Genomic DNA, 18149 nt, shown 5'->3' with positions numbered 1-18149 from the left:
AAGGCTTTGCAGCAGGTGAAGCGTGTGACCAGAAATATGACTTCCACGGGGCTGTGCACCATGTTGTTTGTCACACGGGGTCAAACTGTCTACTATAACCTCCTGAGGTATCCGAGTTAGAACAGTCAGTGTAAATACACCTTTACTATGCAAACGTGTGACCACTCACAGTAAACTGAAAAGGTTGGTCGAGTTCTCTCACTACCTGCCATACTAGTCAGATCTTGTTCCCTACATATTCTTTCTCTTCCCCAAAATAAAATCATATTGAAGAGTCTTTGCTTTGGTGTCGGAGACTCACCACACAAACATGCGCATGGAAGTGGTCGAAAAGGAAACTCAGGGGCACAATGAAAAAAACAAACCTAGTAGGAGCAGCAGACGAGGAAATTTGCAGGGAATCGTAGCCAAATGATACTTGATTTTAACAGGTGGAACTTTTTGATTGTAACTTCTAATCAAACTAAAAAGTGATGAGTGAAGGAGTTTATAAAACACAAAGGCCTGATTTCCAACATAAACACACGGTCATTATGCACAAACTGACCTTTTTCTCCTTCTCTCGGTTGTCAGCCTAAGAGTGAGCAGGAGGAGTCAGGAGAGGATGAATAGGAAAGGAAAAGGAAGGTTTTATCATTATAACGAGTATGAGCTATCAGAAAAATGCTCCTTTTTCATAAGGAAGGAAATCCTTTAATAAAAATTTAAGGTTGGGTGATCCAAGAATCAAAAAGTCATAAAACGAATATAAACATCATTGGATTTGAACTGTTTTTACATCCTCGACCTAAATCTTAATATAATGATGCAGCATGCTGCCCTGCAGACACACTGCCGGCTGACTGAGGTTGGGACACTGAAGATATCAGCCGAGACAGACTTTATCCAGCCTTCCCTCACCTCTGACACGCTACCCTGTGCCACAAAGAAAACAGCTCCCTCAGACATGGACACATACACAAAACACACACTGAGCTGACTATCAAAGTCATTTCAGCAAACCATTTAGTGGCGGCTAAATACAACATGTTTATACTCCATCAAATTCAATTATCTGGCAGCCCACTGTCTGGTCTATTATGTACTCACTGGAGGGGAGAGGAAGGAGTCTGCATTAGGACACGGCTGTAAATGTGTAAAGAGCTTTGCCAGCATGTGGTATCAAAGGCTTTAATGAATATTTTGGCATCACGTCTGCGGAGGGATTTATCACAAGTATTTAGGAAGAAGCACAATTTTCTGACAGATTAAAAACTACAGAAGACTGTATATAAAAGATGGAGCTGCCAGAATCATGTTTTCAGGAATTTGGTTGTTTTTTAAAAAATATTTTATTTTGTAGTCAGAGTGATAAACTAGGAGTGGATCTGAGATCCTGAGGACACTGAATCTCATGCGAGCGGTTAAGCCATAAAACCAGCTGGCTATACTGCCTGCACTCACTGGTTGCATTTTTAGGTACACCTGTTAAGACAAGCCTCGGATCGGCCAATCACATGGCAGTAACTCAGTGCAATTAGGGATGTGGGCGTGGTCAAGACAACCTGCTGAAGCTCAAACTGAGCATCAAAGTCTGAAAGAAAGCTGACTGTGGCATGGTTGTTGACAGCACACAGGCCTTGTTGAGGTCAGAGGAGAAAAGCCAGACTGGTTTGAGCAGACTGAAATTGAACACTAACTCAAACAGCCACTCATTACAACCAAGGTATACAGAAGAGCATAGGGGCACATGTTGAACCTGCAGCAGCAGACCACGCTGTCCACTCCTGTCAGCTAAGAACAGGAAAGTGATGCTACAGGACACACGGACTCCTCAACAGTGGTCAACAGAAGAATAGTGTTGGTTGGTCTGATGTGTCTCATTTGGATGGTTGCTATATTTGGATGGTGAGCTCATAATTTGGGCGTTCATGTCCACCGTGGTGGCTTCCAGCAGGGAAACATACCACATCACAAAGCTCAAATCATCTCAAACCGGTTACTTGAACGTGAAATTAGTTCTCTGTGAATGGCCTTCCACAGTCACCAGATCTCAGTGCACCTTTGGGCTGTGGTGGAATCGGAGACCAAATTATGGATCATTAAGGACAAAAATCTGAGTAATGCTTTCAGCCCCTTGTTGAATCTGGATAACACTGAAGCAGGTCTGAAGGCCAAACAGGGTCCAACCCAGTACTAGCAAAGTGTACCTAATGAAATGGGCGTGAGTGTATTTGACTGTATACATGGTAATATAGGAAATACTGACAGAGACTAAAATCATCAAGGCTTTACTGGGGTCAGAGATCAAGTGCATTGTATCGAGATGAGTCGCCCCCTGCTGGTCAATATACAGAGCGGCAGTTTTAGGAATTTAAAGGCTTTTCAGATGACGACTCCATCCGTCTTTTATATACAGTCTGTGCGTTCGCACCTTTCAAATATTACACCCGAGCTTGTTCTGAAACTGTGTTTTTGTCTCCCGTCACATTGATTCTGCATGACAACAAACTGCCGACTGCAGTTTCAGCGATTGAGTCTACTTCGTCAGAACTGAATGTGATGATTGTGTTAACAGCAGTCAAATCTCCCGTTTTTATCTCACACAGATTTCTACTTTAATATCATCGCAGCTCTGAGGAAGAGTGTGATATTCTCCTCCTTACCTCAGATCCCTCAGAGTCTGAGCAGCCAGACTGACGTTGCCATCGACAAATTAAAATAGAAACATAAGAAAACTAGGTCAAATGAGACAAATGAGAGAAACAAAAGGACATTTGAGGAAGCTATATGAAATATTGGCTGTGACCTAGAATCCTTATCTCACCTTGGTCTCCTCTGACTGTTAGCAAAAAGGATCAAACCCACACAAATGCGGTCATTTAAAAACACAAGTAACATTTTATAATAATAAAAACAGACTAAAGTAGATTTCAGGAGTGTTTTATATCTGCTGTTGTGGCCTACCCACCATGTTATCGCCGCCTTCGTTGTCAGAGACAGCCTGGTCCAAATATCATAAGGAAATAAAAAGAAAGTGCATAAAATATATGAAAGAAGAAAACGACAAACCCACAAAGGAACGATCTCACCAGGAAATAATCCTCCGCTATGGTTTAGTAAGGACATGGATAATGAACTATAACTGTCAGTTTGGGATTTTTGCTTGTCTATAGTTCATCCGGCTAAACGTTTCCCATTTAATTTATCGTTTTATTTAATATGTAAGTGTATTTAAAGTGTTTGTTTATTATGTATATTATTTGTTCATATAAAAGCCTGACTAGAGCCATCAACTATTAAAAATGAGCAACAGCTGTAAACTCCATTGATTTAAACTGTGTTGTTCCCATCAAAAAACTAAAAATAATTGTCACAGCAAATATTTGGACTTTCACAGAAAAAGGCAACGACGACGACGGCAGTCAGACACAACAGGGGAACAGAAACAAATCAAACCAGTCAAAAAGAAGTCGACCCACCTCCTCGTCACACTCATCGGGTTCCTCCTCATTCTCAAGCTTTCGAGAGAAAAAACACCACGAAGAGAACGTTTTGTTTTTTTAAAAACACACATCTACATCATTTATATCAGCTGGAGTTTATTTTGAGGAGTGAAAACTGGGAGTCTAGGAAGAAGGAGAGGAAGCTCTAGCTCTTGTTTATGAGTAAATTGGGATCAATCTAAAAACAGACACATACGCACTGCAAGGTGGAAAAAGGTTTGATGACAGGAAAGAGGTGTGGAGTGGGTTTTACTGTACTCAACAGATCGTTTTGGGTGGAGGTGGAGCCACAGGGAAGCAAAGCAAAAACAAAAACCCACTGAGACATACCATCTCCTCCTCAGCTGTTAACTGCAGGAAAAAAGACACACACTTAACTCTCGCTTTCTTAAATCTGTGATTATATACATGCAGGCTCACACTTGCTGCAGCTTTTGCACCTTTGTATTTTTTACACCTTGAAACTACAATCACAGGCTCAGCAGAAGGAAAGATTCCTGCATCCACAGAAGGTTCGGCTCTGCTGCTTCTCCTTGTGGTGACCGATGAACCCAAATACATACCAAATAGGTTCATTATAGACATCAGGTCACACCTGGAGGATGGGGAGGTGTCCCAAATAGGTCCAGCAGTGGACTTCAACACACCAACAGACAAAATGGATTTCTTTGTGGCTCGTAGAGCTTTCAGTGCATCAGTGATAGATTTTTAAACCTTCGTCCTATGTGCTTTTTGAGTATGACTGGAACTGGAATGCTGACAACATTCGACTGCAGTGTGCACCTAATTTAAGTTTGTAAAGTGAAGGTTCCCCTTTGTCTGTTCGGTCAACCTACGTTTGTAACACACTCTGTTCTGCACAGGTGTTGTAGCTCAGGAGATAGAGCAGGTCATCTACTAATTGGAACATTGGTGATCCCTGGCCGCTCCACTCTGCATGCCAAATATCCTCGGGTGAGATACTAACCCAAGGTTGCTCTGTGACGCATCCATCAGGGTGCGAATGTTAGAGAGAAAATACTTAAGCATAGAAAAAAGTGTTTGTTTGAATGAGGCATGTTGTATAAAGCGCTTTGAGTGCTCAGCTAGAGCAGAAAAGCGCTATAGAAGAACCAAATCCATTTACCATTTTTCACATTCACACTTCTGAACAGAAAAAAGTGTTTTTTTCTGGCATTTTTCAGTCATGTACTTCATGGAAAAGTCTTTAAATCAGCATTTTGACCTTTTAAGTGACTGAAATCAGTGTCTGCCTGGCAGATGGCTTACAAACTTTAGGGTTTGGTGCGTGTGCATACACCTGTTAATGCTCACCTGTTTTGCTCCCATGGACTCAAACATCTTCTCCAAAAGGACTCTCATCTGCTGGATGTTGTTCATCAGCACGCACGGCTGGAGGAAGATAAATCAGGGAGGCAGCGTTTGTAAGCAGACCAAACATAAATGATGAATTTTAAAAAAGAGGAAAAGTCAAGAATATAAAATGAAAGTAGATTAGCAAGATAAAAGGGTGATGACAGGAAGATTAAAGACTGAAGTTAGATGAGTAAGTAGCAACCACTGAAATATTAATCCACTCCAAAGAGAGTTTACTAGCTTTCAAAGTGTCTCCCTCCAAATCAGAGATGAGCCCTGAGGGAGGTGTTGTGGTAGCAGAGTGGTGACACAGCAGTACTCACTATCTTCTCCTTCTCACAGTAGGAGGGAAAGCTCTTGGCCAGCAGAGCAGAGTACTGCAGGAGCACTTTGGTGATCGTCTGTGGAAACAAGATAACACTCACATAAGACGTGCTTTCCCTGGGATCCTCTGGAGTGAAGAGTGACGCTGAACACTGATGTTTAGCCTTTTAGTCTGGCGAGCTGAGAGCACTGCTGTTTGAACTCAGGTAGCATCAGACACTCGCACTGTGCTAACTGAAAATGTCAGTCTGTCTGCCTTAAAGAGCTGCGTGTAGTTTCAGGACAACACGAGCTAATCTAATGTTAAAGACAATAAAGAAGATGCCTCATTGTGTTTGACTCATTTACCTTTTACTCATTGATGACACTTAACTGTTGTCACACCGGATATGTGTAAGTCATGGAAATCTGAGCTAATGCAGAAGCTTCTAGTGAGAAGCCAAATGTCATATTTTGCGTGATTAGCCGTTAAACAGTCTTCACGGCGCCCGCTTCATAATAACACTACATCTGTGTGATGTCTTTCATGAGCCCACCTGAGAATAGCTGCCACCAGTAGGCTCCGCCCAAGCACCGGAAAGTCACTCACACTGCACTGCATTGTGATATTTTGCATGCCAATATTGTATTGATACAGGAACACCAAATATTAATATCTTATTATATAATTTGCAAATATAAATGAAACAATGTGTCAGAGTTCATGTGACATTGTGTGATGCACACAGTGCCGTCAGCTGTTGGAAGATCTTGCAGAAAATCGCTGCTCATTAATCAGAGACGTAAAGAAGCACTCTTCCTCTGTTTAAGCACTTTTAAAATGTGTGCAGTTGTCAATCACTGGCCTCACTGCATGTTTCTTGTTTTGTTATCGCATCCTTTATATGAGAAAACACATAATAATCAAAGGAAAGACATGAGATTTGCATGAGCTTTATACTCTTCAGCACACAGCTGGATTCTGTAATGTGCTCGTTGAAGACGCCCTGCATGAATAAAAGCTGAAAAAATATTTCTAGAAGAAGTGAAGAAAACATTTATAATGTCCAGCCAGCAAACTGGTTGCTTTTTGATGGGAAACAAAGAATGACATGTTTGCTTGCAATAAAAACTCAACAGGGCACTTTTAAATAAATCACAGAGTTAATTTGTCATCATCACAGTGGTAACTTGTGCCTCACAGCACCGTGGGCTCACTGTGAGAGATTTCCCTACTTTCTGCTGACTCAGCAAGATTACAAACTATTGCATTAAACATGCAGCTTGATAGCTGCCTGCACTGCTTAGTGCGGCTTTATATCACTCAAGTTCTGCAGCCATCTCTTTTTCCTCACACTTTTAAAAACAAACTAATTATTGTTTCTTGCATAGGAAAGCAGAACAATGTGAAACTGGAGGGTGACAAAGAGATGAAGAAGAAATAAAGGCAGACGTAGACGGAAAAGTAGGAACACAAAAGACAAGAGTCCCAGGATTGATGGGATGGGTAGAGATGAAAAGACTCAGGAGGAGATTAACATGAGTGGAGCGGCACAAAATGAAAAGCAAGTCAAGGGTCGGGGACAGAGAGATGGACAGCTCAGAGTGATGGCTCACATTAGCCTTTCTTTATTTAATGAGTCCCGTATCGATCGAGCCATAACACCAGACGCGCGCACACACAGTTTCTCTGCAGAGGTTTGTTAGATTGAACGGCTCTGCTTAAAAGGACCTGCCTTAAATTACATTTCAAGAAAAAACATAACCCTACACTTTATGCCCTGTTTGTATGTTTTACAGAGAAATACCTGAAACTCGTTAGTGAGTTAGAAATGATTCAAGAGACTGAACAAAGAAGACTCGAGTAAAGACCTCAGTAGGAGTCATGGTCTAAAGCTGCACCGAGCAGGAACTTTCAGGTAAAGAATCTCACCTCTGCACCACTGATGGATACAGTCATGAAAAACTTACTCCAAACAAACAACTGCATACCAGAGTCACATGCTAGTAAAGATATAGACATGAAATTCTTTAAGTGCAAGAAAATTCTGATCTCAAAGCCTTCTGCATACAATTTTCCTCCTCATGTCTACATTTATACAACCTCTTGCCTTTGTATGATGTATCGGGGATGGCTGGAGCTAAACCAGCTAATATTTCTGTCTTGAAATCACTCAGAAACAATTCAATTTTACTAGATTATAAAAGGAGGAAACGGTCTTCTAAAAAGGCTGATGCTTTTGAATAGAGTCAGATGATCTTCTCGATTAACTGATCAATCCACGCTACCCACTATCCCACTTTAACTTGTCCAAATATCCAAAACAGAAAATGTGTGTGTTATGAGCAGTGAGGTGCAGGGAAATTCAAATATTTAAAAGGATATAGCAAATATGAAGTTTTTTCACACTGCATCTCTGAGCATGAGAGAACAGTCGCTGTTGAACCTGTGAGCTTCCTAAGTCTGTGCTATATCAGATTACACTAAAGTGCAAATAGTGCAGCAAATATTCTGGTTTCACTCTGAGTTAGTGGTCATCATCTCTACGTATTTCCCCAAGTGCAAGCGTGCCCGAAGTGAACCGACTCTGCTGCTGCAATACTCCAGAAATGTACAGAAACCTATTAGAAGGGCTTCCCCTTTGAGAAATTACTGAGGAAAATTATAGAAAAAACACTTTTAGCTCATTATCTGGATTTAATTAAACAGAAATATTCTGTTAATTTAGAGTAAATTATGTTTACTCTTGTTTAAACTTCATTTCTGTCAGTAGTTTATTATCCAGTTATGACAGGCCATGCTCGATGTTTTATAAACTGACAAAAATTCAGTTTTTCTGCTTTTCTTCTTTTGCAGTTTTCACATTTTCAAACTGGGCCTCATTAGAACCATCGGTGGGATGATTCTGGCCTCACTGGCTGCATGCGTGATACGCCTGCACTAGAGGTAAGAGCCAGTGAGTATTTTTGTAAAGCGCTCTCTTAAAGAGTAACCTGACCTATCAACAGTAGTTCTTGGAAAGCAAAAGGATGTTTTAATATGCTCCTAATGTGAGACATGGTCTCTGCATATGTTCGCGTTTAGCCAGCAGAAAACAGAGAAATGAATAAAAAACTAAGATGCTGTCAGATCTGAGATGTTTTTCAGTGTTGCAGAGACCAAAGTTACAAAATGGGCTCTAAACAAAGGCACGGGGCTCACCTTGGCAAAGCGTCTGTTATAATGTGCCACCACCGTGGGGTCAGGGCAGTCCAGTTTCTTGATAATCTCAAAGCTCTGATTGAGCTGAGTGAAGATGTCCACCACCGAGCTGGAGAACAGAACATGCTCAGATGTCTGTTGAAACTGCAGACAGAGGAACAAGAGGACATTTTTTTACTTTGACACAAATAAAAAAAACAAACAGTCTCCCTACGCTGTGTTCCTCCTTGCTGACTCGTACGTCCTCCCCTTCTCTCATTTAATGTACCGTATTCTTCAAATACTAATATTAAACCTACATCCCTTTTCGATGTATTGCTCTTTTGCATCTTATATACTCCACAAAAGGTTCAGCTCCAACATCACATCCACCTGCAACTATGTAACCTCTATGCTCCATTTTTACCATTTTCTTAATGATTTTTATGAGTCAAGATAAAATGAGAAAAAACGTATCTAAACGTTTTCAAAGGAGCTTGCAAAGAAAAGCGTCTGGACTTCTTTAAGTTGCTTGAAGACGTTTCACCTCTCATCCGAGAAGCTTCTTCAGTTCTAAGGTCAAATGGTGGAGAGTCCCAGATATAAACCTAGTGGGAGTGACCCACTAGGTTTATATCCTTTGACTACGATGACCTGGATGACTGAGAACCTTCACAGACATATCTAAATGTTTAATCTTTCGATGTTTGAAAATGCACATGCAGGCCAAGCCGTGTGAGCATGACTGAAAATAACCACCTGCTCAGGCCACAAAAAGGGCCAAACCTCCTTTAGGACACACAATAGCTGTCTTAGCACAATAAACCAACAAATAGGACGGCAGAGTGCAGCTTGGGGACCAACAGGAGGCAGACAAACACTTGTTCATCATTCTTCTAATCTACGAAAAGTTGTCCAAAAGCAGAAGGAACCAAAGGGAGAATTTGAACAAAAGGTCACGAGTCTGAAGCGGTCTTTTATTCTGTCATTACTGCAGAAAGCTTTCCTTTTTACTGCATCGTTTTTCTACTGCGGTTGCACTCTGGTGCCATGACAACAACATGATCAACAACTCTTCCTCTGTGCTCTCAGCTGCTGGGCGCATCAAGCACAATCAGGTTGTATCTGTTATGTGATATTAGATGTGCTTGTGCTGTTTTGTAGGTTTATTTTAACAACAGCCAGACAATATATATTTTAAATCACAGGCACAACCTGCAACAGAAATGCTCACATTTTAGCAGCTTTCATGCGATCTTTTATCAGGATGTCTGAAACTTCTGGAGTCATTTATATTTGTGCTTTTTTATTTTTAGGATGTGCGTCACCTTCCACTTTGCATCTCACATCCCCTCCTCTGCCTCATGTAAGCACTGTTACCTCAGCAGTGTCCAAATGGCAAGAAAACATAAATTTATCACATTTAGGCAAACCTTGTAAAGTAATATCGCTCATAATGGACGAGATCACAAACATAACGTTTCATTTTCACTAAGCGAGAAGCCAGCAAATCGTTCCCGTTTCCCATGATTCAATTCTGATTCAATTTACAGGAAATACAGAAACGTTCACTGAAACTTTATAGAGTGAAATTATACATTTTCTTCAAAGAGGACAGTTTTTGATGCTCGGATAACGACGTTGTTGAAACTGACAAGAAAAACAAGGAATGCATAACTAAAAATCTCTCTTTTTTATTACACGCGGAGACGTACGCATACCTTTATTTAGAAAGCGTAGCCATGACGTTCATAATGTCCGCACATCATCAGTTCACATGGCTTCACTAGCAATAACATCTCCTCCCACCAGCTCCCCACAAATAAACAGGAGTGCCAAATGTGTTTATCGAGAGGCACACCTGAATAAAGGCTGGAACCCACGTGTACGCTGTGCCGGTGCTCAGCCCAGATACTCGAATGTGCCCGAAGCCTCAGCGCTTTGACTTTCAGCTAAGGACAGTGTGGGAGATCTCTAAGGGACCGGGGGCTGACAGTGAGGCTTGACACAACGAAACCGTGTAAGGCTACGAGCTCTGACGTAAGCTTTTGTTCAAAAACAGCAGCAACAAAAATAATACGGTTGGTTTTGCAGCCCAGACTGATAAAACTAGAGCACACACACATCTGATTTTTGACCATGATCATCACGACAATGACGTGGAAAAAAGCAAGATCAGGATCAGAGCTGCAAGATGACGTTTTTGTCTCGCTTTTTATGCATCCACAGATTATTAAACAGTTTGTGCTTTAAAAAAAATATTCATCCACTTAACAAAAAGTCAAAAATGATGCTGGTAAAACACTGGTTTATGTTTACATAATCAATGGGCTTTTTAGCCAGATCAGCCCATCACAGCCAGCCTGCTGATACTCCACCACCCCCACCCCGAAGATTTCTTCAAACATGACATGAAATGAGCTCTTCTGGATTAAAATCCTGTGTTTGACCGAGCACTACCTCCTCTTCCCTGCGTACGTCTTCATTCAGACTCTAACAGAGAGCTCTGACGATAAACTTGTTGCTTATTCAAAGGAGTCTGTGACACTTTTGTTTTGCTCACGATGACGTGACAACTTTCAGCAAACAGAATAATTTCTCCCGAGTCTCTGACTCACCCCTTCTCTCTTGTCTCTCTCCAGCGCTCCATGCATAAACTCCATGGATACCTCCTCGTTCTCAGCGAGCCAGGCAAGGACAAACTGGAGAAACCATCTGAAGGAATAATAGGAAACAGACAAAGCTAAACAAAGTTTAATCTTCTCTTTGACAGCCTGAAAAACTGGAACGTTTGCAGATTGAAAACGTTTTCAAAGCTCAGCTGTCCAAAATTCATTTCATTGCAGTTCTAATTTACCTGATTTGTTTGGCGTTTTATATTTTACATCCACATGTTATAGTTTGTAGAACAGAAATATTTAAGTGTAAAAACATCTTGTGCCTTTGTATTAAAAGGTCATTTCTCCGTGAACCTATTGAATTTTGGTTATCTAAACTGTGAAACAGAGCAAAGGCCTTGGGAAAAAAATGTGCTCGCTGATAACTCTTCTGGCTAATGTTATTATTCCTCCATATTTCTAGTGCCAAAACCCAGAGAGAAATGCTTCGAGTGTGTTTGGTATGCAACATCACACCAAATCTAATTGGAAAGTCAGAAAAATCAATCAACAAGAGCTCTCCTTTGTCTGAAGGAGAAATAATGAGAGAGAAAACACGGTCTCACGCAGGGTATTCTGGCACAGCGTCGTTGAAGGCAGGCAGCTCCTTAACGTACTCGTTGTACAGCCACTTGACCTTAAAGTGCAGGTTCATGTAGTCAGCAGTCTTACAGAGCTTATGCTTCTCATGTTCTGCAAAAAACAACAGCCACAACAGCCAAAGTAAAGACAGGTTTAAAATCTATGAGGATTTTGATACACATCTACTGTGCGTGGGTTGCCTGTTATCGGACCCGGAGTTAGCAACATCCCCCAAAAACCCGAAGAGGAGAGTCCTGGCCCCTAGCCCTGCCAGTGTAGCAGAAATGATGACGGATGATGATGCAGCAGCAGCCGTTCTTCTCTGCGTGAGTAGCTTAATGTTGTTCGTGTGTAATTTACGTTGAGTAGGCTAACCACGTTATTACATTAATGCATGTAAGGTGAACTAGCAAACACCATCATAGCTACATGCAGCTGTCTTCTTGTTTGATGGCAGATACTCCCTTCACCCTGGACAAAAAGGCTAAAATGACCAAAGAAAAAGTGGGAAACAGTTAAACATGAGAGGTTTTTGGACAAAGTTTGTGTTTTTTCCATTGATTAAGCACTGCTTCCAGCCAAGAGTGATACCATATATGCCCCATAGCTGCAGAAAAGGCTAACATTGTTATCTTTTTACAAAAAAACAGCTGAACATGAGAGGTTTTTGGACAAAGTTTGTGTTCTCCATTCTTTAAGCACCAGTTTGAGCACCGTTTAAGCACCGGCACCGTTTCAAAAGTACCGGTTTGGTACCGGTATCGGATAAAACCTAAACGATACCCATCCCTAGTCCTCACACTGATTACGTTACAGATCATTTGATAACATGTTGAACATTAATAATTATACCAGTATTATAAACTGTTATAAGCTGTTTTTGAGGTAACCAGGTTGAACGTGGAGATGCCTGCTTTTTTCATATCAACACTTTTTACCATTAAACAAAACTCCAATACTCAAACTGCTACACATGTGTAATACGTCCACTAGGCTAATAGTTTGGTTTTCACGATTGCAAGTTGATGCAGTCGTTTTTCTCCGTTATTGTCTCACTCCTAAAAAAAATTGATAAATTATACAGAGAAACAACATCTGCATCATTTATGAAGAAGGATGTACACACATAGATAGAATAAAGGGGGAATGTTTGTTCTAATTTAATTAAGTAAAAGATAAATGCAGTTAAATAAGTTTTACTGGTGCAAAAAAAAAAAAACCCTTAGGAAACTACTGAAGACAAAAGAAATGCGTACATGCACACTCATCACACACACACTCTTACCAGCGTAGAAGTCAACTTTGCGGATACGAAATGTAGCGGGAGCTGAGATGGCAACAGAAATATGACAAAAGCAATAAGAATAGAAACTGAAAGAGAAGCAAGTTTGTGGCAGCAATAACTGAGATGAGAACGGCTTCAGAAAAACATGTTAGAAGAAAAATACTAGAGGAGCTGGAAAGTACACTACGCACAAAACAGAAGGCTGGAAAACCAGCCACCAGTCAAATTTGCTACTAAAATCTACTTTTTCGCAAGTTTCCTCTTTGTTGCTGTGAAACAACTACAAAACTAAAAACAAATCATCTAAACTCAACACACAGGGTCACAGCCAAGCTTTAAACACCTGCTCAGGCGATGTGTTTTAGGACACTAGCTTTTACAGTTTCTACAAGTCTGACGTGAGACACGATCAAAAGTCAGAATACTGAGCAGCTAAGCAGATCTCAGCTGACTGTTAGGTAGCGAAGTTAGCTCGTTATGATGACTAACCTATATGCACTTATCTTGAAAGAACCCAACTAGAGTCCACACATTTCTAAAGTGGAGGCTCCTGGGAAATCACTGATGTTATAAAAATATCAATAATTCAGCTCTAAAAATGTTAAACACTAACACCTGCTTCCTGTATTTTCCCCTTATCAGCAACAGTCTCAGAACTTTGCACACACTTTTATTTGATATTACAATGAACATTCTTACTCTCTGATGCTTACTGTCAGTGTGTTTTAGCTCAGTGCTGAGAGGTTTGAACAAGTTTTTATAGAAATGGTCTCAGGAGATGTTTAACCCTATTCTGGAATCCCGATTACTGACTTTTCTGACTGTATCTCCATATTTTTATCTCTAATCTCACCATTTTTCCAGTGGTAGTGGTCAATCTTATCCAACACTGAAGGAGATGATGGATTGAAGAAAAGACAGTGTGAATGCAGAAGGGAAGAAGGAGGAGTTGGTTTCTCTGAGATGTCTCTGTCACACACACACATATACTGTCCAAAGATATAGTCTTACCCTCTAGGGCATATTTCATGTCTTGAGCGAAGAGCATCCACATGACCTCTGCGCTGACTTTACCCACATTGAGCTCTTGAGGAAACCTGGAGGAATAAAGAAGTAAGACAGTAAAAATACTCGTTACTCTGCAAGTAATGGGGGTCACTGCAGCCCCTTTCCCTTCCAGTGTAACTGGAATCTGAAGGATTTTTGGAAATGTTGTTAAATGTTACCCTTTAAACTTGTCTTGATCATCTGGTTGGCTGCTGTTACTTTGCTTATGCTTCACTGAGCCCAAACATTATACGATTGGGGGTTTATCCAGGATATCATTTAATATCTTAACTTGAACACAATATCTGTGTTAAGCTCTAATCTAAGCTAACAACTGACCAAAAAATAGTTATTTGAGTTTAGTAGCACACACAGATCCCACTGTTTGGTTTTTAAAACCTGTTTGTTTTATCATCATCATCATTTATGCATATAGCACTTTAAAAACACACCTGGCAGACCAAAGTGCTGAACAATACAAATATAAATATAGGAATAAAATAGCAAAAACCAGACAGAGCAATAAAATTAATAAAAATGTCAGTTACCCACAGAGTTAAAAGCCAGGGAATAAAAATAGGTTTTTAATCAGGACTTAAAAACTGGCACTGATGTAGTTTGTCTAATATGGAGAGGAAGGTTATTCCAAAGCATCAGAGCTGCAACAGAGAACGCTCGGTCTCCTCCAAGTTTCAGCTGTGACTTAGGGACTGAAAGCAGCAGCTGCTCAGCTGACCGAAGCGAACGAATGGGGACGTGGGGCTTCAACAAGTCAGACAAATAAACAGGTGCCAGACCATTTAGAGATTTTAAAACCAATAAATGAACTTTAAAACGGATCCTAAATTCAACTGGAAGCCAATGTAGAGAAGCCAAAACCAGAGTGATGTGGTCGACTTTCCTTCTGCCACTTAAAAATCGTGCCGCAGCATTTTGCACTAGTTGCATGCGCGCAATTGTTTTATGTTGTTAACTTTTAAACCTTATTGATCAAAAGCTCTGGTTCAACCCTGGCCATGTTGGTTTTTTTAAATGTTACTTCCATTGATCTATAGCAAACCAGAAGTAGATTTACTGGGACTTGTCCTGGTTTTGCAATGCCTTGTGGCAGTAAAAATAGTTGAATAAATAAAAATAAAAAGATTGTTTATAACAAAAGAAAAGATTCTATTGCAACGTACAAAGCTTTTGTGTTTTGGAGATTTTTTTTTATCTAGCACCTCCACAGACCACACAGTTTGCTCAACAATAAAAGTGTTATTTATTTTGTTATTATTATTTTTTATTAAAAAATACCTACCACCTTTAGTTCCTAGTTGATCTTTTATACTTCTATACTTTTGTAGTAAACAGTCTTGTTTTAGCTGTTTTCACTGCCTTAAGGCAAAACCTACTCAGGTTCTTATGTTTTTATCTTGTGTTAAGCACAATGAGCTTATGTATGAATAAAATGTACTATATGTCTTTAAACATTCATTACAATAGATATATAAGTTCAAAAATATAATACACTTGATAGTTCTGCTCCATGAAGACAACTTCTGCAACAACACATTTCCCAGAATTAGAATATAGAAGACAAAAGGAAAACACTGACTGGTTAATGATGGGTGTGTACGAGTTCTTATCCTCCTCAATGATGGACACAATGAGTGTGATGAGTTTAGGCCAAAAGTCCAGATTCTGGATGCTTGGGCCCTGCTCTTCCGGTTGACTCTCCTCTTTCTTCTCCTCCTCTTCCAACTCTTCTTCTTCATCCTCCTCCTCTTCATCATCATCTTCAGCTTCCTGACCCTCTGCTTTTTCCTTCTTCTTCTTCTTCTTTTTCTTGTCTGGCTCGGGCTGCATACGTGAAAAAGAATATGAAATAAAGGAAGAATTGACTTGCCTGACATGTTTCAGTTCTACACGGAAGCAGAAAACAAAACAAGTTCAGAAGTTTTCTTGACAGTTGAAATTTCGATGAATAATTTATCATAATATGACACATTTTAAAAAATGTTCTTGCTCCATATTTATGTGATAAGATTTTGTACACTCCATGAAGCTGAAAATAACACCATTAATACATATTTTTAATTTATTCAGGGACTCGAATGGTTTAATGACTTTAGACACACTGATACAAAAATCTTTCTTGGCAAGGTTAAAAATTTCCCTTGTTCTGGAAATATTTCTGTGGCTGCTACAGATAGGGGTTCATTAGAGCATCACTTAAACCAGGCTGCAGTGCAGATTAATGTGATTAATATTGCAATTTGAGGAGTTGATGTAAAAACTGAGAGTTAAATCTGGTGTTTGCTTTATTTAAATATTGTTAAATCAACCACAGAATAGGGAGAAACCACTGTAGTCACATGAAAAGTAACTCATAGATCTTTGTAACACTATACAACACTGGATAGTGATAGAGAGCAAACTACTGCTTTCTATCACTCTAACAGACATATTGTTTAGGGTTTGGTTGTAGCTGATGGGAAATACTGTTGTATTATCACTTCTCTCAGTCAAACATTTACAAATTTCCCAGAAGATGTATTGATCTGTTGTGGAAGCTTAAAACATGTCGATACTTAGTATTTAGTATTAGTATTTATTTATTTATTGTCATAGCCACTCACTGCTTGGACGGCGGGTTGAAACTGGCGGTTGAAGAGCTCCAGACAGTTGTTAAAGATATACTCGTAGGTGGAGTTCAGGCAGGCCTTGACGCAATCTCGCACCACGTTGGCTGCACGGGGAGGACTCTGCAGTTCCAAGACCTGCATGAGACCGGGTATTGGAGTGGGAAGACAGAACACAGTGGGTGAATATCAATGTTATCATGTTATTAATCTAGAATATAAATTTGCCTGATAAAAAGCAGGACGCTATAATCTCCAGAGAGGGGACGTGGGGTGGCAGTGCAGTGTTTCTGTATAGTATACATTGTTACTGTATTTTACATTCTTTTCTTTATTTTACCAATGCTTTAAATTTTGTGTTTGCAGCTGCACCGTAGTACCAGCAAGAACTAATATAAGGCCCTTGCTGTTCCTAGCACTAGCCACAGAGAAGTGTAGCAGGAGGGACAGCCTTCCCAACAAGAGAGCGAGGAAGAGACAGAGGAAGGTGTAATTAACATGATAAGACAATAGATGGAAGGACATAATTGGAAGAGAGAGATTCAAGTAAAATAATTAGCTACTTTGACCATGCGCTACTGCTAACAGCTAAAGTATAGCTTTTAATTGTAGCATGCTGCACTACAGTGCAACTATGATGTCCTAATCCAACAGCAACCCAACCAACCTGATTACAAAGGGGAAAAAAATGTATATTTCATATAAAGTGTATCAAAAACATCTATTTATCCATCCATCTACATAAGCTCTATAAACAAGCTAAAATCTATAAAATACATTTAATACTTTGAGTCAATACTTCATCATTAAAGGTATCTAACCTTATAATATAACAGCAGTGTTTTGTCTGTTTGGTTTTAGTGCTATGATATTAGTGATTATACACTATGAGCTGATTCTACCTTCATTCTGAAGAAAGTGATGCTGGTGAGAAGATCCACAGTAGATTTGAGGTCACTGAGGCGAGCCTTGCTGCTGGCTGGGAAGTTATTCTGCACATAAACACACACGAACACTTGGTTAATTATGTTTCTTCTAAAATGCATCAGCCTATTTAGGTCAGGCTCTTCTAGGCTCTTATATTCTGTAACTCTTGTTCATAATGGTGATGAAACTGTAACATTCATCGAATCAAGCACTCAATTGTATAACAAGCAAAACGTTTGGCTACAAATGGAAACCAATGCTATATTCACATATTTCTGTAGGTCCAGAATTAACTTAAAATAAAGAAAACGGACAACAGCTGGGTGATTTTTTTATTGTTATTTTTGGCAGGAAATAAGGAAACTGCCTTACAGCAGAAGGGGGTGAAATATGTAGTAAGTAGTCCGTGTAGTCTAGTTTGACTTCTGCCCTCTATCGTGTGCTATCTTGTGAACGACTGAATTAATACGACCGTATTCTCTGTTTGCAGTTAAGAAACTATTATCAGCAGCTGGAAGCTCTGACTCACTCTGTACATGGAGAGATCGATACGCAGGGAGTTGTGCAGCTGATCCAGGAGCTTCACAAAACGGTCTTTCTGTTGGGAAAAAGAAGGAGAAACTCAGATTCTTGTACTTCTGTCAAACAGTGAGGAAGACAGACATGAATGTCCTCAGTCTGTGTGTCTCTACTGAACATACT

At 40.0% G+C, this 18149-nt stretch overlaps 1 protein-coding gene across 3 annotated transcripts in view; it reads right to left on the bottom strand.

Moving 5' to 3' along the window:
- Positions 1–18149, bottom strand: part of LOC146621841 (protein unc-13 homolog B-like) — a 72423-nt gene that overhangs the window by 17453 nt on the left and 36821 nt on the right. The window contains exons 9-26 of one of the 3 annotated variants that reach the window (XM_085367567.1): positions 17977–18045; positions 17423–17512; positions 16518–16658; positions 15494–15738; positions 13861–13946; positions 13703–13738; positions 12850–12891; positions 11549–11675; positions 10944–11040; positions 8347–8490; positions 5165–5242; positions 4800–4877; positions 3816–3836; positions 3462–3500; positions 2951–2983; positions 2807–2821; positions 2646–2675; positions 548–574 (exon numbers count right to left, since the gene is read on the bottom strand). In XM_085367567.1, the coding sequence (XP_085223693.1) occupies positions 548–574; positions 2646–2675; positions 2807–2821; positions 2951–2983; positions 3462–3500; positions 3816–3836; positions 4800–4877; positions 5165–5242; positions 8347–8490; positions 10944–11040; positions 11549–11675; positions 12850–12891; positions 13703–13738; positions 13861–13946; positions 15494–15738; positions 16518–16658; positions 17423–17512; positions 17977–18045 (1398 nt within the window). The remainder of the gene's footprint in view (positions 1–547; positions 575–2645; positions 2676–2806; positions 2822–2950; positions 2984–3461; positions 3501–3815; positions 3837–4799; positions 4878–5164; positions 5243–8346; positions 8491–10943; positions 11041–11548; positions 11676–12849; positions 12892–13702; positions 13739–13860; positions 13947–15493; positions 15739–16517; positions 16659–17422; positions 17513–17976; positions 18046–18149) is intronic. The other 2 variants (XM_085367565.1, XM_085367566.1) reach the window with 2 other exon arrangements.

The sequence above is a fragment of the Diplotaxodon limnothrissa genome, linkage group LG12 (genome assembly GCF_057381915.1).
Source record: "Diplotaxodon limnothrissa isolate DT_005_m linkage group LG12, D_limnothrissa_male_GT1.1, whole genome shotgun sequence".
NCBI classification, from domain to species: Eukaryota; Metazoa; Chordata; class Actinopteri; order Cichliformes; family Cichlidae; genus Diplotaxodon; species Diplotaxodon limnothrissa.
Note: the sequence above shows the minus strand (reverse complement) of the source record. Positions and strands in the feature narration are given on the sequence as shown.